Raw genomic sequence first — 25728 nt, 5'->3', positions numbered from 1 at the left:
ATCTCAGTGGCTTTATTTTTCTACTCTGCACATATCCATCTGAAAATTAGAAAAAAAAAATTGAACTCAGGTTTTGCAGAGTAAGATAAAATGGCTTATAAATTTAAGTTATACCTTCTTTTTGTTTTAAAACTTGGTAGAAGTATTAGGGACAGGCAATAGTGGACATAAGTTTAATTAGAAAAATAATTTGAAAAAAAGAAAAATAATTTGGACTTCTGTCAAATGCCTGTTTCAAGAAAAAAATAACATTTTAAATGTTTACTATTTTTAAAAAAAATCTCACAGATATGCATTTCAGATAATGGTGCTTAATTCAGAGCATTCTTTTTGATATGTTCAAAAATACTGTTTTTTAATGTTAATCTAATTGTATAGTCTTATGCCAGTTAAAATGGTGCAGACTTTTTTAGGTTTTACAATTACTTGAAGCCCTTCTTAAAATGTTTTTAAGTTAAATTTTGTTTATAAAGGGTTTTGAGATTATTTCCCATAAAGTCTTTAATATAGAAGTATAAATCTTAATTGGCATTATATAATATGACAGTTCAGCACCAAAGCATTACAATAAGTTTTGCCTATATTCCAGGTGAACACTGTGATAGTCACTTACATTTCTTTAATAGTACTTTATAATTTTCAGGGTAAATTTTCTCATTCATTATTTTATTCCATGCTGATGTTACCACTGTAATATTGTGGGCAAGTCCATTTTATACTTGAGGAAGCTGAGGCAGCACTGTGTACTGGACAGGACATGGGCTTTGGAATTACATACCTTAGCTCTAACTTTGACTTTATCATTTATTATCTGGTGATAATGATTTATTTACTTTTTAGTTGTTTCTATACAGCCATTATGTGTTCATGATTCAAAAGTGACAAAAGAATCTTAGTAGAGCTATAGTAGAATTTCACTTTCATAAAAGGTGTGTGTACATATATGTGTATTTATATATATCTTTTGATACTTGGCACTTATTATCCTTGGATAGTGTGATAACAGGCAGGTTTTTAGTATTAAATAGTAATCTAACAGATATTTCCCCCCATAGTTCTAGCTTTCATTATTTTTCATAACCAAAAGAAAATTCACACAGCCTTATGAAACTGTTTTCAAGAAAAAAAGGTATATATTTTCCGGGTAATTGTGGTATAGTCCTCATTAATTTAAAGGGGAAGTTAGATGCTTTTAAAGGGGAAATTGCTTGCAAACAGACATTAATTAGGGTGAAACTCTCAGAGTAACCTTTATGAGAATGAGCAAAGTGCAGTCCTTTCAGGGAACCTTTTCTCTCTTTTCCCCTTGAGGTAAGCAAGTCTACCATTAATGAAAGGGACATCTTTTCGCTATTCTTCCATCTTTTACTAGTGATCTCATAGTGCAAGGAAGATAGATAGATGAATAATAAAATTTATTGCCTTGTCAAGGCATCTGTATTTACTGACCTAACCTGAGTCAATTACATTGAAATTATTGTTTCCTGTGAAGCAGTTTTAATGTATATTAATGTGTAAGTGGTGATATTGCAACATTAGATTTGGGCCAGACATTCTAAAATAGTGTAGGTTGGCATGTAATAACTGCTTAAAAAACACTCTTTATAATCATTTTTAACTTTAACTGCCACAAATAAAAAGTGGCACAAAGACTTTATTGCCAGGGCAAAAAATAATCCAGATTTTACTCCCAACATTATACCCAATATTTTGTAAGAAACAGAAAAATTGCACACAGATCCTATTTGCAAAGTCCTTATAGTCTAATAAGGGAGATAGATTTGCTTAAATAACAGTAAAGTAGGATAGAAAGTAAGGAGTCACTAAAGAGTGTACATAAAGTGCTGTGAGAATTGAGAGGTGGTAGAGCTCATTTATTTTCAGATTTGATGGTTTATAAATCTTGAGGTGGGAAAAAGTGGGTATCAAGATTAGGAATTGTAAAGAAATACTGACAAAAGATGAGGGGAGAGTGACATTGAGGATAATGAAGGGAATTTCTTAAATATTTGATCCTGGGGTCTGTTGTTCCTAAGGTAGTAAAGAAAGAAAGTGAAGATAGGACAGTGGGGTTGAGAGTAAAGGAGTGTCAAGAAACTAGAGACCATGATGAGGACAGAAAACAGACTTACGAGGGGAATTGGAGGGGCAGATGGTGTGGTCTGGGGGAAATTCTTAGTACGAGACGTCAGAGATGCAGCAATTTGAATGTGAGAATATGTGAATATGAACATATGAATATGGGAGTAGGTGTTTTGAAAGGAGTGGAAGTAAAGATGGATGATGAGAAAGGATTAAGAAGCTATTGAGTCTAAGGGCACCAACTCTCCCACTTCAGAATGCATTATGAATCTTAGGAATTCCTGGAAAATGTGTTAAAAAATGCAGAATTTTAGACTCTACCTGCAAAATTCAGACTCTCTGGTTTGGGATAATACCCAGGAATCTTTATATGTAGCGAGACCCCTGAGTATGATTTTAAATTATAAATGTCTGGGTCCCCTACCTTAAGATTGATTAATTGGTCCCTAGACATCTGTGTTTGTGTCTTCATTAAATTAAAAAAAAAAATCAGCAGCAAGCAATAGTGATGAGATCTCATCTAGGAAGTATTTTCTCAGAAATGGGGAAGGGGAAAGAGATATCAAAATGGCCTGGGGAAGTTATTTAAAATATAGTTTTCCAGGGGCACCTGGCTGGCTCAATTGGTAGAGCATGTGACTCTTGATCTTGAGGGTAGAGGTTACATAAAAATATAAAATCTTTAAATATAAATATATATATTTATATATATATAATTTAATATATAAAACTATATAAATAAATATATATATATATGTTACATATATATAGTTTTCCAGGCTTCGATTCAGACATTACAAAGTGCCTGAGGATGAGGTCCAGCAATCTGCATTTTTAATAAGCTCTCGGGTGTCTGTCATGCCAAGCATGAGCTCTCTGGTTTAAGGTCTTAGAAGTATTTTTCTTTTTTTTTTTTTTCTTTTTTTTTTTTTTTTTTGGTTTTGGAAATTTTTTTAACCCAAATTTTTAAAAATCCAGGTATCTGTACAAGACAGATGAACAAGATTTATTAGGCAGTTCAAGTTGAGTTTTCTTATTCTTTTTTTTTTTGTTGTTGAAGTGGCTTCTATGTCTACATTAATGATGGACCATAATTAACAAAAGATGTGTTCTTTTTGCCCCCTCCTCCAAAAGCTAATGTTATTTAAGATGCGTTTATGGCTCCATATAACCAAACCATGAAAATATTATTATTATTTTTTGGCTTTCTAGTGATCTAACGTGTCAGGGTCTCAGCCAGAAGTTCAATGGAGTAGAAATTGGATGGTGGTAAAATAGAGTGAGATTATTAGCCTTGCAGAGATACTGAGAGTTACTTATGTAAGTATATAATGTGCCTTCAGGTTTGGGCTCTCAGGTACAGGGGTAGTAGACAAGGTACAGGAGTGTTCTCTCTGAAGTTATTCCTTATTTTCAGTGACCCAGAAATTCTGTCACCATCCTCAGGAACCTGTAACAGAATATCCTTTGTGTACTGCTCCCAAAACCTTACTCTCCCTTGCTTCATTGTTTTACAAATGCAAAAGAAAATAGCATATTGCCTTACAGTCTAGTGGACTGTATCCTCTCTGTGAAATGTCTTTTTTGCTGGATTTCCATTTGAGCAGATTTTACCCCCTCAGTTGAGATAAAGAAGAAAAAAGATACACTCGTGATTGTAAGACCTCAAACCAATTACTTCATTAAAAAAAAAAATTCCTTCTAGTATGTTTTCATGAACCCTCGGATACTATTAAATTAAAAGAAAAAATAATGCACAGGAATTTTTTCTCTCATGAATTATTTTTTGTTCTTGGTGACCCAGAACTTGTTGTCCTGTCCTCAGGAACCTGTAACAGAATATTTTCTGTATACTTCTTCCAAAACAGTACCCTCCCCATCCCCGTTGTTTTGCAAATGCGAATAGATATCAAAGCACTGCTTTATAGTCAAGTGGACCAGATTCTATCAGTGACATATCCTGGCCTTTTAAAAGAATAATTGGATTTTTTTCTTCTTAAATACTGAAAAATGTAAGAATTTTGGAAAGTACCTAAAACTATTGTGATTTTTTAAAACATTCCCTTGTGGTCTATCTTTGAACATACATTGTTTTATGTAAAAATGTAAACATAGAATTTCTGATTTTACTTAGGGAAACAATTTCTACATTTCTAATTTTTTTCATAGTTAAAATTTTTGTGATGTGATGGTGATACACCATAATTGATATAAAATGTTCAGTAGGTATAGCAAATTTAGGGAATTTTCATTTCTTTCTTTGAAAAATTACAGTTAGAACAAGTTTTTCCTTTGAGTTAATGTCAGTAGGTTAACTAGATTAGTAATTATATCATTTTGTACTTCCTGGTACTTTGTCTTAATCTCTTTTGAATCCATAGTTATATCAGTGTAGTCACCAACAGTATATTACTTTGCCAGTTTTATCACAGTATTACTGGTGTTGAGTATATTAACTTTTTTTCGTTCAAATAACAAGTAAAAACTACCCACCATCTCATTACCTTTAGTAATATTTATTGAATGCCTGTTTTAGTGCCTTTTTAGGAATGAATAATGCTAAATACTTGCAAGCTATTTATTTCATTTAATTTTATACAAATCCTAGTAGGTAGACTGTATTGTAGTTCCCATTTACAGGTGAGGAAATTGAGGCCTGAGTGCCTGACTAACTATACAAGGTCACTGAGTGCTAGCTGGTAGGTAGGCTAAGTCAGAATTTGAACCCAGGTATTACTCAGAGTCTTGTTCTTAATCCTGCTTTACTTTATAATGTGTATTTTAAAAATATTCATGCAGATTTCCCATGTTTTTATAGTTGTCGTATAATTATTTTAAATGACTATTCTTTCATTGTGATAAAATACCTGCTTTGTTAAAGTTTATTCATTTCATTCATAGTGAATATTTAGGCTCTCTAGGCTTTTGCTATTACTGGATGAGGCTTTATTGATTATTTTTCTGCATATATTTGCATTTGTGAAATTATTTACCTTGGATAAATTTCAAGGAGAAAATAATATATAGATCATTTTTGAGTCTTGCATGTGCCTCTTGTGGCAAAATGTACCCATTTTATTATAATACCCCTTTGAATTTTGTAAGCTAGTCTTAAAAAAGTGTTTGGATTAATTGCTACACAGAGAAATAAACATATTCTTACTTGATTATATGTTAATATAACTTAATGTTTCTGAGTTTTCTTTGACTGTTTTACCCTTATTGGTGCCTCTGCCTTAGCATTTTAAAATTACTTAACCATTTTGATTACTTTTGTAATTCCATATCATGAAACAGTATACTTTTAAAAACCAAGGTGCAAGAGAAATCTAACATGACTTCAAAATGTATGTATAAAAGCCAAAGACCGAAGTTAGATCTGTGTTTATTTCTGGGTAATTTAAAAATTTTAATTTTTTTTTTTTAAATCCTAGTGTGAGGCTTCTTTTATAATCAGAAAATCTTTCTTTTTAAATGCAACTGATACAGTGGATGTACTTTATATTGAAATAAGATATACAAGATCAGACCTAAGGGATCAGTTGTAAAGAAACAAAAATCTGTCTCTCTAATGGAAATAAAAATATTTTAGCAGGTGAAATAAGTGACTTTCTAATTTTTCACTGGGAAAGCTTCCCAATTTTTCATTGTCACTTTTTCTTTTATAGAGATGCTGTTCAGTTAAATGTGATTGCTACACGCCAGCTTATTCTCCTTGCACAACAAATGAAGAACCTGGAAGTATTCATGCATGTATCAACAGCATATGCCTACTGCAATCGAAAGCATATTGATGAAGTAGTCTACCCACCTCCTGTGGATCCCAAGAAGCTGATTGATTCTTTAGAGTATGTTTGTTTTAGATTTATACACATTGGATTTGATCCCAAAACTCTGGACCCAAGTTTATCTATGTGTATCTCTTGGTCTATTTCAGTTTCTCTCTCTCTCTCTTCACCTACGCATATGTATACATTTATCTCTTCCTTATTCAACCAATTATTGCATATCTACTATGTTCTTATTGTGTAGATTTATATCTGAATGACTGTTGGTGAAGTCAAGGTGGATCTTTCACATTTGACCAGGTGTGAGGGTTGGAGGAAGGTCTCTGAACAACTCATCCATGATATTAGGGCCTCTGTTTTCCAGGGAGTTAATCTAGCAAGTATGAGAAGTACCTGATACCCATGGAGACTAATGACTTGCCTGTTCAATAGCAGGGTTCTAATTGATTAAAAAATTATCCTTTTTTCCCCCAAATGGAGTGTATCTGTATAGAGAGGCCTTAAATTATTAGAGGATCAGTCTCATTCCTTTAAATGATACTCCTAGTGTTATTGTTTATTATCTTTCTGAGGACTAGGATCCTGTCAGCAATTATTATTTGAGAAGTATTTGTGAGTATTTGATGGATATGGCGTTAAGTGAAGTCGGCAGGGTCAAGATTTCATTTGCTTCAGGCTGTACTTTCTCATCAAGTGAAACAGACAGGATCAGAGCAAAAACAAAAAGAAGGGTCTTTTCTTCTTTAATGGGCTAGAATTACGGAAAATTCCCGTGTCCATCATATCTGAACATATTCGTTAATCCTCCGGTATTAGCCCTGTGGACTTTTTCCTAATTTATTCTTCTCTGTTTCCCTTAGGTTTCCTTTCTTCCCAGAGATGCTATCCACTTTCAGCTCTGTTTACTGTCCCCTGCTTTCTCAAATTATTTTTTCCTAAGGGTGCTAGAGAACGTTCATTGTTTCTCCAAGCTTTCTACCTATAAGCACATATAAATCTTTTTCTTTACGGCTTTCCTGCTGATGAGTATGAGGAAGCAGACAGATTATAAGAAAATAAATAAGAATGGGAGTTTACCAAGACATTCTTATAAATCCCTGTTTCTGTTTTTTGACTCCATTTCTTAGATGGTCCCAAATATTTACCTCCTTGTCCCCATAGGTCAGTAGTTAGAAGTGTTTCATATCTCTGGGAAAAGTTGAATGCAGAAGCTAATGAAGCTTTTTACTTTTTCTCTTTTTAGCAGTTGGTATATCCAAACATCTAAGTTGCTGAGAAAGCACTCGTAACCTTCTAATTCTGTATCTCTTTTCTTTGCTTACAAAGAAATCTAGCTAACAGATAATTTTAGGGTAACTCATAGATTGGCTCTGTAAACTCACTCCCAGTGATGAGGCTTTCTGGCTAACATCTCCTTGGTTTAGCCAGTTCATAGTTTTTGCTGTTTTTTAATGTAGCAACTGTTCCATTTTTCAAGACTCATCTCCACTATGGAATTTTTCCTAAGTTGAGTAGCAACCTCCCTTCAGTTTTGTTGGATTCTTTTTCTTCCATGCACAAAAAGTACTCCTACATGCGAAGAAAACTTACGTTGATAATCTCTGTTTTATGCTTCCTCATCAGTTAATATGGGCATCTTTAGAGTATGCCATTTGATACTGAGTGTATAAGTCTGTATAACATTATAGATAGTAAGGAAGAGTATCTGAAAACAGGTACATAACATAGTGGAATTGGAAATGTAGAATTGGAAAGACCATGGATATCACCTAGTATATCACCCTCCTTTTACAGATGATCAGAGACATATTCGTTAATCCTCCGATATTAGCCCTGTGGACTTTTTCCTACTTTATTCTTCTCTGTTTCCCTTTTCTTCAGAGACACTGAGAGAATTGGAGGAATTTTGTGACTTCATAGTAGGTTGCTAATTGAATTTTTATAGCATGGTTCAGTTTATTTTTATCATTTACCTTAGTATTTGTTAGTCTTGCTAGTGAGAACATAATAGTTTTTAGTGCTTTACATGAACTACTTAGATCCCTAGACCTTTTATATTAATTGTAAATGTATGTTCATTGCAAATGTTTGTAATGAACATATGGTGCTGTTATGGTGGTTATATACAAGTCTGTAATTCCTAATCTGAAACCCTTGGGGCTAGATATATTTTGGAATTTCTTTGGACGTCAGAAAGGAAATATAATCTATGTACTCTGTAATATGAAGTAACTTCACCTAGATCCGGGATAGCACCCCTGATCAAACACATATGAAGTGTATGAATATTTACCTTAAGTGGTCTTTTTTAAAAGGCCATGAATCAGTTCAGATCAGTTATTGCCACCTACTCTATTATTTATGAAAGAACTCTTGGCTTTCAGACCTTTTGGGATATAGAAATTGTATATAAGAGATGTGGACTTGAAGTTGATGTTTAATGAAAGTAAGATTCACTTTTTTTTTTTAGTAAAAGTTGTCAAATCATTTGAGTCAGAGCAACAGATATGTTTGAATATGCAAAGTTACTGAATATATTTTTGCATGCAATTTCTTTGCTAACCAGGTGGATGGATGATGGCCTAGTAAATGATATCACACCAAAGTTGATAGGAGACAGACCTAATACATACATATACACAAAAGCATTGGCAGAATATGTTGTACAACAAGAAGGAGCAAAGCTAAATGTGGCGATTGTAAGGCCATCGATTGTTGGTGCCAGTTGGAAAGAACCTTTTCCAGTAAGTTGTGAGAAATCTTTGTAAATAATGGAATTGAGAATTTTAAGTCTTGTCTTTGTATAAAAAGAGTTGGCAGTTGTTTGATATAAGAGCAGGTGTTTTTTACTGTACATGGCTTACTATGGCAAAGTTGTTCTCATTCATAGAAGGAGATACTTTTGTTGGTACTTTTTTGTAATGTAATGCTGTGTATATAGAAATGCAGATAAACATTTTCAAAATCTTAACTGAAAGTTAAATTCAATCAAAGTCTGCGATGTTGTCTGGAGTCAAAGTAGACATTGCATTATACGTTTTCTTTGTGACTAACAAGATATTGGACTCTGACACATCAGCATTTGTTGGCTTTTAAAATTATTTACTGATTAGTTTCCCTTGTGGAGGTGAAAGAAATAGAGATAAGAATATTCAGGATCTTATTTTATTTCATTTGCTTTTTAGTACCAAAAAGAGGCAAGCCTTCCAAGGGGTAAACTCTTCCTGGTATAGATCACAGGCTAAGAAAGGCATAAATTTCTATGATAATTTGCTGTAGAAAAGCAGGCCATTATGGTATTTGTGAATCCCTGGAATAAGGGAAAATAGATATAAACTAACATGAATTGATTTACAAAAAACCTAGGTCTCTATTATGATAGTAAGTGGTATCTCTTGTTGCTTTGACAAGTGTTGTCTTTTCCTCTGTTTTATTCAATAATATTGAGGAGTTCCCATTTCCCCCTAGTCTCAGGATGCTGCTTCAGTAAATAGCACAAAATCAAACTTGAGAAGGTTTAATTTAGCTAAAATATTTGACAGGTATAAACTCCTTTTTATTGATTTCTCTTTGTAGAGAGTTAATGGAAGAGTAGGTAACCCTTTGAAAATGACTTAATTTCACCATTTGCAATATCAGGAGAAGACTGCTTCTGTTACAGGAGAGAAATATTCTGGTCTGAATCTTGTCTTTTTTAGTTTTTAGAAGAAAACGGGGCTGTAGATTTCAAATCTCTAGTTTTATAATATTTCTAAGCTCCCCCTATTTTTAATTTTTTATTAGGGATGGATTGATAACTTTAATGGACCAAGTGGTCTCTTTATTGCGGTAAGTAAACCTTTTGACTTATTTAACATTCTGCATATTTTTCTGTTTTCAGTATATCTTTGTATGTATATGTGTATGTGTGTATATATATGCACTCTGCCTTACATATCTTAAGGTGTTGTTTTTAATTTCAACAAAGGCAGGGAAAGGAATTCTTCGAACGATGCGTGCCTCCAACAGTGCCCTTGCAGATCTTGTTCCTGTAGATGTAGTTGTCAACACGAGTCTGGCGGCAGCCTGGTATTCCGGAGTTAATAGGTATTTGAGGTGACAATGTCGCTTGTTAAATAAATAGTAACTGTGAAGGGAAAACAGAGCTAATGGCTAATGTTAATTAATCCCTCAGTACTGATAATTTCCATACCAATATGTACAGGTATTATCACTTCCAATTGCAAGAATTGATTTAATCATAGGTAATATAGCAAGTAGTCCCATCAGTTGTAATTAAGAATTGACATTAATTTTCATATACTGTCTACAGGATGGACAAGTTCATTTGGGATTAAGAATGAGAAAAACCCAAAACCCTGGTGCTTTTTTAATCCAAACTAAAACTTAGTATAAACTCAACATATAAAAAACTGAAATTTTCAGAGAATGGCTTACATATGTCAAACATGGCACACTAGAGTAGCTTTAAAGATTTATTTATTTATTTGAGAGAGAGCGAGAACACAAGCAGGGAGGAGGGGCAGAGGGAGGGGAGGGGAGCCGACACCCGTCCCCCCTCCCCCGCGAGCAGGGAGCCTGATGTGAGGTTCGATCCCAGGACCCTGGGATCATGACCTGAGCTGAAGGCAGACACCTTCAGCTGCCCCACAGCTGAGCCACCCAGTTGCCCCACTGGAGCACCTTTAATTGACTTAGGCCTCTTTGTAAAAGGGAGTAGTAGCATTTACAGGTAACCCCTAAATTTTAAGCTTTTCAATAACATTTTTTTTCCCTAATCAATAAACTGCCCTTATTTTTTAAGTCAGCATTTTATATCCTAAAAAATACGATTATATGAGTATATTGTTTCTGGTAAAAGGGAACTCAGTCCATAGTTCTTAAGCTAGAGCCTCTGGAAATGAAAAGAAGATAGGAAGAGCTGAGGTTGTTTGTCATTGTTGTTTTCCTTACATTTAAAACCAGATACTCCTGGGGCGCCTGGGTGGCTCAGATGGTTAAGCGTCTGCCTTCGGCTCAGGTCATGATCCCAGGGTCCTGGGATCGAGTCCCACATCGGGCTCCTGACTCGGCAGGGAGTCTGCTTCTTCCTCTCCCTCTGCCTCTCCCACTGCTCATGCTCTCTCTCTCTCTCTCTGTATCTCTGTGTCTCAAATGAATAAATAAAATCTTTAAAAAAAAAAAAAAAAAAACAAAAAAAAACCAGATACTCCTGCTATTATAAGGAAGAAAAATACGAAAAGAGAAAAATATTTATTTTTTTATAATAATTTTTTTGGTGAGGGGGGAAGGGTAGTTGTAAATAGCCCTTCAGACACAAAGATTAATTGTTTAAGGATAATTTTTAAAATAATCAGTGTAGAAAAGTTACCCATCATCCTTACTTCTTCCTACTTGAGTATTGTTTAAGATTTCGATTGGATAAGCTTGGCCTCTTTTTGATGTCTCACTGCTTTGATCTCTGTCTTTGCAGACCAAGAAACGTCATGGTGTATAACTGCACAACAGGCAGCACTAACCCTTTCCACTGGGGTGAAGTTGGTATGGTTTTACCTGTGTTTTTGAACGTTAGAATAAATCTTAACTTAAAATACTCACTGAGTTTTTATGTTAGAACATACCCACAAGGCATTAAAAAGCCACCGAGTAACCAATTTATTCTTATTTTAATTGCTGTATTAGAATATCTATACTTATGCTGCCTTGTGGTCCTTAGCAGTATTTCATAAATTAAAAAACATCCTGCAGTATATTCCCTCCTTGGCCCACCCTTTTCTGACTGTACTAATTTTCTGCTGCCGTCTGCAGCCTCCTTCACAGATAAATGCCCAGGATGAGGAAACAGTGATTTTTTTCCCTCCCTCATGGTACTCTCAGTCCTGACGTTGTCTATTCAAAGGCAGTATCACTTCCAACTACAGGAATTGTTCCATCACAGGAGCCAGCTAGCTCCTAGCCACCTACCTAGCCAGCTACCCCAAGAGTAATAAATTAAGGAGTTAGCAAGGAGGATACGTTTTGCCCCAGTATTTTCTATTACATTTATTAATTTATTGAAGTTCACAGATTCACAGGAATATATGTGTGCTATATTGCTTGTTCTAAATTAGGGTTAATAGAACTTAAAGCCTACTGAAATTGAATAATTTTTAAGTTGTTTTTCAAATTTAAAGTAAGATATATCGATGGCATGGATTTAGTAATAGGTCTTATTTTACCTCTCATTGAACAATTTTTGTTACCCTTACAGAACAATTTTGATTTTAAAGTAAATCTTTATGTCATTTGTCCTAGGGTTTTTCTGTGCCATTTTTATTTCAATTTAAAGATTGACCATTATAACATAAGAAAAAAAATCCAATCTAGAGTGATTTTAATTTTATGATAATTATTTAAATAGTATTCTAAGAATTTTAAAACACTGAAATGAGTTAGGTTTTTTGTAATCTCTCATTGTGTTGTAAAGTTTAGTAAAAATCAAGTTAAGCATTATTTTTAAGTGGATTTCTCAATATACATTTCCATTAAAGTATTAACATAGATAATAGATTTGATTTTGTTGATATTGTATTGCCTAAATAAATTACAGCAGAAGTTAATTTTGGGTTGTTTTAAGCTTGTTGTATGTTAATTTGAGCAACTTAATTATTTATAAGCAAAGGATGATGATTTTCCTTTTCTTTTTTAAGTAAGTATACAGTAATAAGAATCTGGAAAGAGGAACAGAAAGAAAGAAGCTATCGTGAGAGGTGAAATATAGAAAGTGACATTGTAAACTGACATAGGTAAAACATTAAGAGGATTTTTAAGAGTGAATTGTAACAAAAATTCATTCATCTAATTAAAATTCATAAATAGTGACAGTTCTAAAACCACTCAAGTTCAGCAGTCTAATACTCCTATTCTCTTAGCTACTATCGAGAGTAGAAAAGTTTGTTTTTTAATTGAGCGAACTCTGACATCTTTGGTAAAATATTTTGCTTTGTAAAAACATGATTTTTTTTTTCAAAACTTCATTACATGGTTATTATCAAAGCTGTTACACAACTTTTCTTCCTCAGAATACCATGTAATTTCCACTTTCAAGAGGAATCCTCTCGAACAGGCCTTCAGACGGCCCAATGTAAATCTAACCTCCAATCACCTTTTATATCATTACTGGATTGCTGTAAGCCATAAGGCCCCAGCATTCCTGTATGATATCTACCTCAGGATGACTGGAAGAAGCCCAAGGTAATGGTGACTAGCTCTGTCTTATCTGTTCCTCTGACTGTTAAACAACCCATGCTTACACTAAAATGCATATTCATTAACTCTCTATTTGTTTATGCTTATGATAAGGCTTAATGGCCTTTTGTGAATGAGAAGACTCTTGAAATTAAGACTTTGTCAGAAAAGCAAAGGTAGTGTCATCACTTACTCTAATTTATTCTGAAGTTTGGATGATAAATTATTGTCATGTGCTGAATTCTAGGTCTAATTTTAGGTGTTTTTTCTGAATAACAAATAACATTCAAAATGCTCTGACGCTTATTTTTCCTACAGGATATTATCTAAATCATTCCTTCAAGATGAATCCTTTAAACCAAGTGTTCAGGCGCCCCAATGTTAAGTTGTATTCCAACAACTTATTGCTTCATTATTGGAAGGGTGTCAGACATACAGTACCTGCATTATTGCTTGATCTTGCACTCAGGTTGACAGGTCAGAAACCGTGGTAAGAAGAATAGCAGTAAATACACCTATGTATTGGTAAGGTGGTGGAAGCTTGCTGGAGAGACAAAAAGTCCGCTAGCATGAGCTTTACCTTTAGAATTACTAAACTGATTAATCACAATCACAATCAAGATGCTAGGACATTTCTTAGAAATTTAGAATATTTGGGGAGACTAATTGTGGATCTCATTCTTATTGGGCCATTGATCCTCCAAAATCCCATAATAGAGGAAATGTCCAGCATCAAGGTTGTCATTGTTATTATAAGCTGAAATTGAGCCCGTCTCTCCCCTTTAAAAACTTAGAGGTGAGTCTGTAGGGGATTAAGGGTAAAATGTTTGCTATGAGTGGATTGTACAGTTTTATATGAAAAAACATAGAATCTAAAAAATTAATGGCTTGAAATATCTCAGCTGCCCATTCAGCTTATAATATGGTAATTACAGTTTTTGACTAATTTTCCAGGTTGAAAATGTCATAGTTTAAAACAAAAGTTAACAAATGGGAAGTTTTCTGTTTTCTTATGGTTGTTATATAGCCTTTCTTTTTTCTTTTCTTTCTGATTGAAACCCCACAAACTTAAAGTCCTCCTACTATCTTTACCAGAATTATAGCGAAATGTACCATAAATATATCTATTTTTTTTAACTACATTGGCGTTACAGTGGAGCCTTTGATTGGAGAGTTCAGGATTTGAGTATTAATGTATAAAGAAGATGCTGATTCCAGAACTTCCATCAACTGTTCAAAAAATAAAAGTGAGGTATCTGCCAGTTATAGTGTATCAGGATCTGAGTTTCTTGTAGGGATTTTCTGTGGATTCAGTTGTCAATTATGTTCCTAACCCAATGTGTTAAATATTGAAATATGTGAGAGGTGTCAAATTGAACAACTTTAGGACAGGTAAAGAAATACTTAATGGAAAAAAGATCCAAAATATATCAATTATTTTGAAGTTTTTTTAGAGTGGTCTATGAAATGCGGTATTTGTGATTGGCAGCATTCTTTCATGGCTAAAAAGCAAATGTAAATTCATGAGTGATGGCATTGCATGCTTTCCTGATATTAATAAGGTTATTGCATATTAGAGCAGAAAAGTCAAAACTAGGTCAAAAAAGTAAAACAGGGTAAACATATCACAAAGCCTTATACAGAAAAGGGGGCTTAGTAAACTTAAACAATGAATGAATAGCCAAAGTTTATTAAATAATTTATAGTAGGTGTTGCTGTATAACAAATCATCTCAAACTTAGTGGCTCTTAGAAAAGCAGAAGTTACTTTATTATTTCCTTCGGTTTATTGTTTCTCTCAGGATCAGGACTTCAGGAGGGAATCAGCTAGGCAGTTTTGGCTTGGGGGTCTTTGACATGATTGTCAGATGGAGCTGAAAGGGGGGCATGCAGTGGAAACACCTTGTGTCGCTGTCTCTTCATAAAGTGTCAGGATCTCTTCTTGTAGTCTCTTTTCAAGAACTAGTGGTAGCCTTAGGGGAAATGGACTGCTTACACGGTAACTGAAGGCTTCAAGGAGAAGTCTTTCAGCAGGCAAGTGGAAGATGTGTGCATTTTCTGACCTACCCATAGAAATCATGCAGCACTACCTCATTCTTTCAGTCACACGTGAGTCACACAAGTCCTCCAAAATTCAAGGAAAGGGAATGTAGAGAATGTTCAAGATCATGTAAAATTTGAACAAGTTAGTTGAAAGGTATTGTTGAAGCCATTTTAGAAAGTGCAATTGGCTATAGTTAGCCTTCTGGCCACAACAGTTCATACCCCTCCCTCATGGGAAATACACTTAACTTCTTCCACCCTACCAAGACCTTTCTGGCATCAGCTTGAAGCCACTGTTGGGTCAACTGAATCTGGTGCAATTGTAGATAAGGCTGTTTAGGAGTGGTTTTGCAGGTGTAGTTCCTCAAGTATTGGTCTGAAAACCTGTGAATGAAAGTGCCAAGTTACCTGCTGCCCACACACACAACATGTAGGGGTGAGACAAGCATAGGAAAATGACTGGACAATTTTGTGCAGTCACTGATCTGTAACAGTTTTGAATTCCAGCTAGGTTATGTTTGATGGTTTCTTAATTAGGGTTCAGTCCTACTCTCTGGTTGTTCTTTTTTTTTTTTTTAATAAAGATTTTATTTATCTGACAGAGAGAGACACAGTGAGAGAGGGAACACACAAGCAGGGGGAGTGGGAGAGGGAGAAGCAGGCTTCCCGCTGAGCAGGGAGCCCGATGCGGGGCTTGATGCGGGGCTCGATCCCAGGACCCTGGGATCATGACCTGAGCCGAAGGCAAACGCTTAACGACTGGCCCCCTCTCTGGTTGTTCTTTGAGATTCTTGGCTCTGCCCTCTGAGTCATCCTTCTTTTTCATTAAAAAAAAAAAAAAAAATGGCCTGGGTTTGCAGCCGAATCACCTTCTTACCCTACTTCTTGCCCATAAAATGTTGGGAGTGCCTAGGGCTGGGATCAGCAAACTTGTTCTGTAAAGGGCCATGTGTACTATTCAACTCTGCTGTTAAATGTAGCTTCCACCTTGCAACCGCTCAGCTGTGCAGCCATAAGCAATATGCAAATGAGTAAGCATGACTGCATTCCAATAAAACTTTATTTACAAAAAACAGGTGGCTTTGATCCCTAGGCTCTGGTCTGCTGACCCTTGATCCAGAGGCCTCTTTTCACTTTTGTCTCTGTCCCTTTAAGTATAAACTGATCAGATTCCTTTTAAAACTGCAGGTTTCCCGTATATCTCATTTTAAAACAATCTACTCCATTAGACCAAAGCCATACGCGCAGATGTCTTTGAAACATGCCTTTTTCTATCTTGGGTTCTATATGAGGTTGCTATGGAACAACACCCTTCGATCTTAGATCCTTGCCTTTCAGGTTCTGCCTCTTCGACAACAGTTTCTATGAGACATGTCTTTAAGATTGGCATGAGCCTTTTGTTTATCTGAAAGGTTCTATGAGGAACTATTTTAGATCTTTCTGAGGTCTTAACAAAGAATCTTATATCTGCATTCTGGACTTGAGCTATGCTCAGAAGCCATTTCTTAAAGAATTCCTGGCTGACATTTTACATCCCTTCCAAATTCTACTCATATAGTTCATTTTTTTAAAAGATCATCTTTGTCCTCTCTTGAGGAAATCTTCTTGGCCAGATCATCAAGTTTATTAGGTAGAGTTTTTATTTTTCATTTTACCACAAGTGACAATTTAGTTCTTCTAACTTCCAACAATATTTTTCTCACTTTCCTTCAAGCCCTCACAAGTATCTTCCTTAAAGCTCTCTTTAAAGTTTCCACTAACATTCTTCTCTTGGTCCTTCCAGGTTTCACCAGTGGTCTCTGCAAGGGCCTTCCAGATTCTGTGTACTTGATCCTAAAGCCAATACTACATGTTTTAGATGTTTATTATAGCAGCCTCTCATTCCCTGTACTGATACCTGTTCTGTGATCCGTGCTGCATGACATATCACTTCAAACTTAGAGTCTTTTTTTTTTTTTAAGTTGTATAATTGACATCAAACTTCATATCTTAGAACAACAATCACTTTACTTATCTCATGATTTCTGTGGGTCAGAAATTCTAGAAAGCTTTACCTGGGTGGTTTTAGCTCAGCATCTTTCAAGTGGATGCAGTCAGATGTGGACTGGAGCAGGTACACTGTGGGAGTAGGAAAGGAAGGGTACAGAGCAGCAAGAGTGGCTGGGCATCTTTCTCACGTCACGTAGTCTCAGAGCCTTTCTACACCATCTCTCCACATGCACTGATTTGGGCTTCCTTCAGCATAGCAGCCTTAGGGGTTGGACAGCATAAATGGCGACCGAAGTCTTCAAGCGTGAGCATTCCAGTGAGCAAGGCAGAAAGCTGTATCACTTTTTCTTACTCACCCTTGGAGGTTATACGGTGTCATTTCCACCTCATTCTCCTGGTTATAAGTTACCTTTTACCTCTTGATGGGAAGATAGGGTGATATTGTAGGTCAGCATGTAGGCTAGAAAATATTGTAATCACCTTTGGAGTTTAAAGTCTGCTCCAAATAGGAAACCTCAAGTAAAGAATCTTTCTAATTGAGGTTTGTCCTGCACAAGGCTAGTATGAGAGCAGCGATGACCCTTGACCTCGGGGCTTACAGTCTAAAGGCAACAAGAGTCAGAGAGGTTTTTCCTTTAGGCAGTCTTATAAATGTTAAATACAGAGTCTTATTTATATTATTTAATTTGTTCAGATATTTACTGAACAAGGTACTGGGCTTTATGTCTTATACTGGGACCTTAATATAATGCCTCCTTCTACATTAAAGTAATGTTAATCATGGCATTCATGGTGTCCACTTTGTTCATTTTCATTATTCTGTGTGTCAGCTAGATAAAAATCTAACTTACTGCATTTCTCAATGTAATGATAAAAAGTACCACTCAAACATGCATCATAAGGAATCCTGGGTGACAGTCACTTGGGACTAGGATGTATGGTATTACTGCAAGTGGAGGCAGCATAAATTATTCACTCTCACTCTTGGAATGCAGTAGATTATTTCATCACTCTTAAAAATGACATTAGGAAAATGGTTCCATAGTCCGATTTTTTTGTTATTTAGCCTAACTCTCTCTAGCTTAACTTCTGTGAATCTGATTTTTTTTTTTTTTTAATCTTTCTGGTTGTTAATGGAGGGTAGTTTTGGCCTCCATCAGGGAACATTTAAAAGCATTTGGGGATGTTTTTAGGGGGAGGTTATGCTACTGGCATCTAATGGGTAGAGGCCAGGGATGCTGAACCTCTTACAGTGCACAGGACAGCCCCCCACCACAGAGAATTATTGGGCTCAAAATGTTTGTAGTGTTGAGGTTGAGAAATCCTGGTCTAGATCTTGCGGATTGTGGTGATTTTTTTGCAGGTTGTGATAATAATAAAGGATAAATACATACTCAGAACATACATGGTGATGTAGTCTCAGGCATCTATCTGCTCATAGGGCATTTGAACCAAAGAGTGATTATGCAAAGTTTTAAAGTTTCTTTTTATCCTGATAGTATTCAGTCCAGTACTTTTATTGCTTGATAAATATTCCGTGAACTTCACATGGAAGTGGCCTTTCAGATTTCCTTCTTCCCATCCAATTTTTTATTGTATTTTTAAATGGCTGAATCAGTGATTGGTTGCAGGGTAATTCTGTCACTTGAGTGAATCTAAAGATAAGACTAGGTGAGAATTGTCAGTGAAAAAGAAATCAGGAAGAAGAACTTGTTAATAAGATATATGTTGGAAAATGATGTTAAGCAAATATGTGTATGTGTGTAATTCAAGTGTACTATACTGGTTGTGATAGTAGATATTGATTTAATTACAGACCTGTTATATCTTTTTTTGTTTTTGTTATAGGAAAAAAATGGTCTGATCTCTTTTCTAAAAGGAGCATGTCTTGGTTTCCTCCCCGCTCCCCCCATGTGCTTTCTATCTGTCTGAACTCTTCCTGTCCAAATACAGCCTTCGATGCTCAGTAATTCTTTTCGTGTTTGATGGAAGTTTTATTTTGGGATTACTTTCTTGCATGAACTACAGTTTTCCTTTGCATAGTCCATGTTGCCTCATTTTCTTGTAGTGTTCTGGATTCAAGGTTTCTTTCTAAACATATTGAATGTGTCCTCAGAATTGTTTAGCTAATGTTACTGTTTTGACTTTTCCCCCATTTCTAATGTTCTAATTTTCTCCCATTTTTCCCCATTTCTAAAACCCCTGATTTTGGGACTTTCTAAACTATGTAAATGCTAATCCTTATTGTGGGAATATAAATAGAATTCTTTTAGAGTATTTCTCTACAAATTATTTTTCTGTTTATCAGAGGCCAGGGATTTTTGGTGTGTGTTTTGTTTTAGAAAGTTCTTTCTTCCCTTTTCCTACTTATCATAGGTAATTAGATGTTACTGCTCTGGTTAGTGTTATGATATCAATGACTTACAGTGAGCCATGATGTATAAAATGACAGATTTAAAGATTAAGGCCCTTCGTCCTTTTTAAAAAGGAACAAATAAAAAATATCAAACTTCCTTATTTCTATTCTATAAGGATGGATAATGGGGGTTTGGGGAAGTTAAGTGAATATCTTGAATATCTATTTCAGAAAGTTTTCAGCATGAGTCATTGATTTCACAGCACATTCAGACAACCAAGAGTGGTACCTCTCTGTGTTAAAGAGAAAATTACTTTAAAAATATATTTGGAGAGAGTTGATTAAATGGCAAACGAGTATTTCTGTATACTTTGCCTCCATGATGCTGAAGAGTTGAGATTATAACGTAACACCATGTATTATGAGTTCACAGGAAATCTTAGTAATTGTAGCTGAACCAAAATGTGATTGAAGGAACAAAGAGCAAGGGAATACTAATTGAATCCATTTATTTGCTTAGGATTATAGTAGAAAATGTGACCTCAAAGTACTGTATTTCCTTTGAAAATTAATTTCGTATATCAACAGAACTCTGTTTAGGCAGCATTAAATTCATTTGCTGCTGCTTAAAAATTTTTTCCATTTTGGATTTATAAGATGTTCTTCAAAGATACAGAAATATTCTTACTCTCTGGTGGTTTGGTACACTAAATGAATTACGTATTATAATTTTACTGTTACTATCTCAGTGTAGAAACTGATACCCTGGGTGGTGATGAGATTTTTCCTAGTCTATGCAAATTATGAATCTGTCCATTTTTCTTACAATACAGGATGATGAAAACAATAACTCGTCTTCACAAGGCTATGGTGTTTCTTGAATATTTCACAAGTAATTCTTGGGTTTGGAATACTGACAATGTCAATATGTTGATGAATCAACTAAACCCTGAAGATAAAAAAGCAAGTATTTTCTGTTTTATATTAGAAATATGTAGCATACTAATTGGAGAACCATTAGCAACCTGAGAAATAATTGGATATTTTCCACAATCAGTATGCAACAAGAAAGACATTTGACCTATTTATAGTGTCTCGTTAGAGCTTCCAGTCGTAATTATTGGTGGTAAAATAAAATTGCTCTATCTTAAAATTTATAGTGTAAGTATTTGAGAGCAGCAGAGGTGCTTTCAAAGTATGATTGAAATGTTGATTCTTTTTTTCCCTTTAGTCAAATTCATAGAAAACTTGGACTTCTTTATGCATTTTTCCTTCACTTTGTTTTCTTTGAATTTCGAGAAAAAAACCTTCTCTCTGAAATTGTTTTACTCATATATTCTTTAATTTCTTAACATTCCACATTTCGTCCTCTGTTAGTTTGAAACTTAAACTCTTTATGTGTGGTTTTTTTTTTTTTTTGAGGTTACCTTAGATATTTTAACATGCATAGCTAACAAAGTCTAAATTAAGCATTTTCTATAGCTTCTTCCTTAATGATATTTAGGACCTTAAAGTGTTTGAGCTGTAACTACCACCCCACTAATATACATATTTATACATTACTTCAATTCTCTATTTAAATCTTATAATTAGATATGATTTTGGTTAGTTTTATTTAGATTTAACCAATACTTACCAGTGTCTTTACTATTAGATCTTCTCTTTAGGGTCATTTTCTTTCAGCTTGAAATCTATCCAGAATATGATTTAGTAGGATGTCTGTTAGTAGTGAGCTCTCAGTGTTTGATTGTCTGATGTGTCTTTATTTTACTCTTGTTTCTGTAACATGATTTTGGCACATTAAAGATAACTTTCTCTTTTGTATTCCTTTAATATTTGGCTTATGTTATTGCTGTTGAAAAAATCAGTCTCATTTGCTCTTGCATTATGGGTCACCTCTTATTGTCTCTTTTTCAGAGTTTTTTTGGTATTGTGCAGTTTCACTGTGAATGTGTCTGGGTATATATTTATATTTTTTTTAATTTATCCTGTTTCACAGTGGGCTTCCTGGATCTGAAGTCAGATTATTATTATTTCTTCACATATGGCCTCTTCACCATTCTCTTGTCTTCTTGTGAAATTTTAATGAATTTTAGATCATTCTCACCTCCAGATCTTTTAACTTTTATTTCACATTTTGTGTCTCTTTGTTTCTGGCCTGAGAGCTAATAATTAAAGTTCTGTGACAGTCTTTCAGCTGTGCCTAAGCCACCCCGCTGAATTTTGGGTTTCAGGTATTTTCACTTTTAGAAGTTCGGTGTATTTTTCAAATCTTATAGACATTTCTTAAATAATCTTTAGAATTTTTTTTCTTGACACATGGTAGACATAATTGTTTTAAATTCTGTTTCTGCTAATTCAGACTTCTAAAGGTTGTGCAGCTTAGCATCAGCCACTTCATCTGTCCTTTAAGCTAGCTCTCATTCATGGCACCTTGTTTCTTGTTTCTTATTGTTTGACTGTAAATTCATGTTCCTTGAGGATTTCTGTGGGAATATTTTGAAGCCTGTGTTGAAATTGCAGTTTCCCAATAAGGATTTGCCCTTCTGCCAGTAGCCTGGTGAGTGTTAGCATTAACTAGCCAGGTGACATTAAGAGGCCAGGACCCACTTTGAAATACCTGATGAAGTTTTTAGCACAACTGAGGTGAATATGGGCCTTCAGTAGGCTGGTTCATGTTTACAATTTCTCAAAGGCGATTTTTTTTTTCATCTTCCCAATCGCAGCTTCCTTTCTCTTTCCACTTCTTTCCTTAAAAATTTTAATGTTTTATTTAATATATCCAAAATAATATATAATTTAAACAAAAATTTAAAAATTACTTAAAATTTAAAGAACTATTTAAAGGATATTATACTTTCAATTTTTTTTATACTGAGCCTTTCAAACCCAGTGTGCATTTTACACTCCCCAGCACATCTCAGTTCAGACCAGTCACTTTCAAGTTCCCAAAGATGTGTGTGGTTTGTGGTGGCTACCATATTAGATAATGCAGATTTAGTCCCATTGTACTGGTTGTGCATGACAAAGGCATCAAGAGTGCAGTTTTTCTGCCCACTTCTGTGTGTGGTGGGTTTACTTTTTTTTTCACCTTTGCTCTGAGGCTACAGCTCTTGGGATTTTTATCTTTTTGCAGAAATATTCCATAAGACTCCTTAACTGGGGCGCCTGGATGGCTCAGTTGTTAAGCGTCTGCCTTCGGCTCCCTGGGATCGAGCCCCACATCAGGCTTCTTGCTCGGCGGGAAGCCTGCTTCTTCCTCTCCCACTCCCCCTGCTTGTGTTCCCTCTCTCACTGTGTTCTCTCTCTCTCTGTCAAATAAATAAATCAATTCTTAAAAAAAAAAAAAAAAAAGACCCAACTTATGGGGCCGTAGGCTTTATAAGCCAGTCTTCCTCCTTGCCTACAGCCTTCAAAGCAGAAAGTGTAGGTACCAGGGTCCTGCAGATAATCTCAGGTTAGGAGATTTGTGGCTTCTGCTGATTCCTTATTTTCTCCCTTTCCATCTTCCCTCTCCCCATCCCAGTGCACAACACATGCTGCCCAGTGGATTATCAGAAAGTGAGCACCCCGGTGAAAAAATAGAACATTATTATCCCCAGAAGATCCCCTCGTGCCCCCTCCCAATCACTATCTCCCAAAAGTAACAACTATCTCAGATTCTAACACTAAATGGTAGTTATACCCATTGTTGACTTTATACAAATGGTATCCTAATACAGTATTTTTCCTTTTTTTGTTGATATTTGAGTTATTTCCAGTTTTTGGCTATTAGGAATAATTTTTTGAACCATGTGCACACATTTGTATAGGATCTATACCTAGAAGTAGAATAGTAGCTAAGTCAAAGGGTATTTGTATGTTCAATGTAATTGATAATGCTTAACAGTTTTCCACAGTAGTTGCACCAATTTGTATTCCAAGTGGCAGTTCATGAGAGTTCCTGTTAATCCACATCCTCCGAACAGTTAGCCTTTTCATTTTAATTTTTAATTTTATCCACTTTGTTGGGTGTATAGTGGTATCTCAATGTAATGTTAATATGCATTTCATATTACATAAAAAGTTTGTGTAGAAATGGCAAAAATTGCCAATAATCCTATTGAAAATGGGCTAGAGAAGAAGAGTCTACAGAAAATAAATGCAAATGATTCTTAACAAAAGATACTCATCCTCACTCATAAAAATGGAAATGTAAATTGAAACTAGACTGAGATAATTACTACTTAACAGTTTGCAAAGATGCAAACTTTGCCAGCATACCCTTTTGGTAAGGCACTGGCCAGTGGGAGCTCTCATACATTGTTAATAGGAAGGTATATCTTTCTCTGACCTTGTATTTTCAACTTTTCTGTATCCTTATCTTTTAGATATTTCTCTTCTAAGCAGCATATAGGTTTTTTTTCAGTCTGATAATTTTGGACCCTTATTTGGAACACTTAATCCATAATGTAATTTCTGATAAAATTTGATTTAAATCTAACTCTTAGTGTTTCTCTTTGTCTAACTTGTTTTAAGTTCTTTTTTTTTTTTTTTTTGCTTTCTTTGAGGTTATTTTTTACAATTTTCTATTTTCCTATCTGTATCAGTTACGTAGAAATATACTAGTTGTATTGGTAGGTTACTCTAGAGATTACAGCATCCTTCCTTACTTTATCAAGGGCTAATATAATATTGGTACTTCTGCCCTTTTTTGGATAACGCAAGGACTGATACGTATTTTAATTCTGCATGTGCATTATAGGTCTTACAATCATTATTCTTACTGCAGTCTGTGCAGTAAGTATTCACATAGATTTACCAGCATAATTGCTCTTCATTTCTTCTTCCATCTCCAGACTTCAATCTGGAATCATGTTCATTCTGCTTAAAAAATACCCTTTAGTGTACTTCCTCTGGTGTGAGTCATCTGCTGATGTCACATCATCCCAGTTTTTATTCTTCTGGAAACATCTTTGTCAAAGATGTTTATACTGGTATAGAATTGTATGTTAACAGTTTTCTTTGAGCCCTGGAAGACATCCTCGCATAGTTTTTTGGCTTCCATTGCTTTTGAGAAGTCTCTGTCAGTTTAATACTTGTGCCTTTAGAGCTAATCCATAACACCTTTTTCTGCTGTCTTTGAAATTTTCATCTTTGATTTTCAACAGTTTTACTCTCATGTGCTCAGATACATGTGTATATGTGGTGTATGTGTATTTTGAGTCTTTGACTTATGTATTGTCATTTTGGGGAAATTTCCAGCTGTCATCTTCTCAGATAGTGTTTCTGTTCCACTCTTTCACTTTTCCTGTGGGGATCCAGTTACACGTATGTAATGACTTCTCATAATATCTCCTATCTGAAGTCGAGTCTCCATTTTAGTGCAATGTTACTTTAATGGTTTATTTATGTAGCTATTTTGGTCTACAACTTGGTATTTTCAGATAAATGATGGTAAACACTCAATAATCTGTTTATCACTCCAAAAAAATAATCTGTTTCTATATGGAGAAACACTGAGCAGTGCATAGCCCTCTTATTTTGCCATGAAGCAACACTTTTGTAAAATTTTCTTTTCTAGATTTGTCCATCCTTTTCATCAAATGGCCTCCTTACTGTTCCCTAAACTCCTAAGCCAGCTTTCACACCATACTCTTTCTCTTGATGTCATCACTGTTCTGTAGGAAAAGTAATCTGTGTGGTATGCAGGTGTTCAAGAAGAGATACTGTAGATAGAAACTGGAAATAAATATACTAGTACATGTATAAAGTGGTGAGGAATACATAGATTATTTGGACAATGGAATTTTATCTTTTTTTTTTTAATGGTACAGGTTTCTTTCTTCTTACATTTCATATACTTCTCTTTAAATGCTGGCATGAGTTTTCAGATTATCTTCTGAAATGTTTCTGTGTTTAGTGGAAGGTATAAAATAGGGATAAGAATTTCTTTGTGAATAACAGGAAGATTTTAAGAGTTATCATTATAAACATTTTATAGTCTTGTCATGTGCAGTTAGCCTTTAAAAAAGTGTGAATTTTGGGAGCACCTGGGTGGCTCAGTTGCTTAAGCTTCTGACTCTTGATTTCAGCCTAGGTCATAATCTCATGGGTCCTGAGATCAAGCCCTATGTCGGGGCTCTGTGCTCAGCGTGGAGTCTACTTGGGTTCTCTCTCTCTGCCCCTCCCCCTGTGCGTTCTCTCTCTCTGTCTGTTTCTCTCTAAAATAGATAAGTAAATCTTTAAAACAATTTTAGAAAGT

The 25728-nt window shown here is 35.0% G+C and overlaps 1 protein-coding gene across 2 annotated transcripts in view; it reads left to right on the top strand.

The window, feature by feature from the left end:
* The window catches only part of FAR1 (fatty acyl-CoA reductase 1), a 62671-nt gene that overhangs the window by 34153 nt on the left and 2790 nt on the right, over window positions 1–25728 (top strand). For both annotated transcript variants that reach the window (XM_032426897.1, XM_032426898.1), the window contains exons 4-10: window positions 5751–5930; window positions 8437–8614; window positions 9654–9698; window positions 9838–9956; window positions 11344–11411; window positions 12932–13103; window positions 20318–20447. In XM_032426897.1, the coding sequence (XP_032282788.1) occupies window positions 5751–5930; window positions 8437–8614; window positions 9654–9698; window positions 9838–9956; window positions 11344–11411; window positions 12932–13103; window positions 20318–20447 (892 nt within the window). The remainder of the gene's footprint in view (window positions 1–5750; window positions 5931–8436; window positions 8615–9653; window positions 9699–9837; window positions 9957–11343; window positions 11412–12931; window positions 13104–20317; window positions 20448–25728) is intronic.

Source organism: Phoca vitulina, unplaced genomic scaffold (assembly GCF_004348235.1).
Source record: "Phoca vitulina isolate PV1807 unplaced genomic scaffold, GSC_HSeal_1.0 scaffold36, whole genome shotgun sequence".
Lineage (NCBI taxonomy): Eukaryota > Metazoa > Chordata > Mammalia > Carnivora > Phocidae > Phoca > Phoca vitulina.
This window is presented reverse-complemented; position numbering and strand designations above follow the sequence as displayed.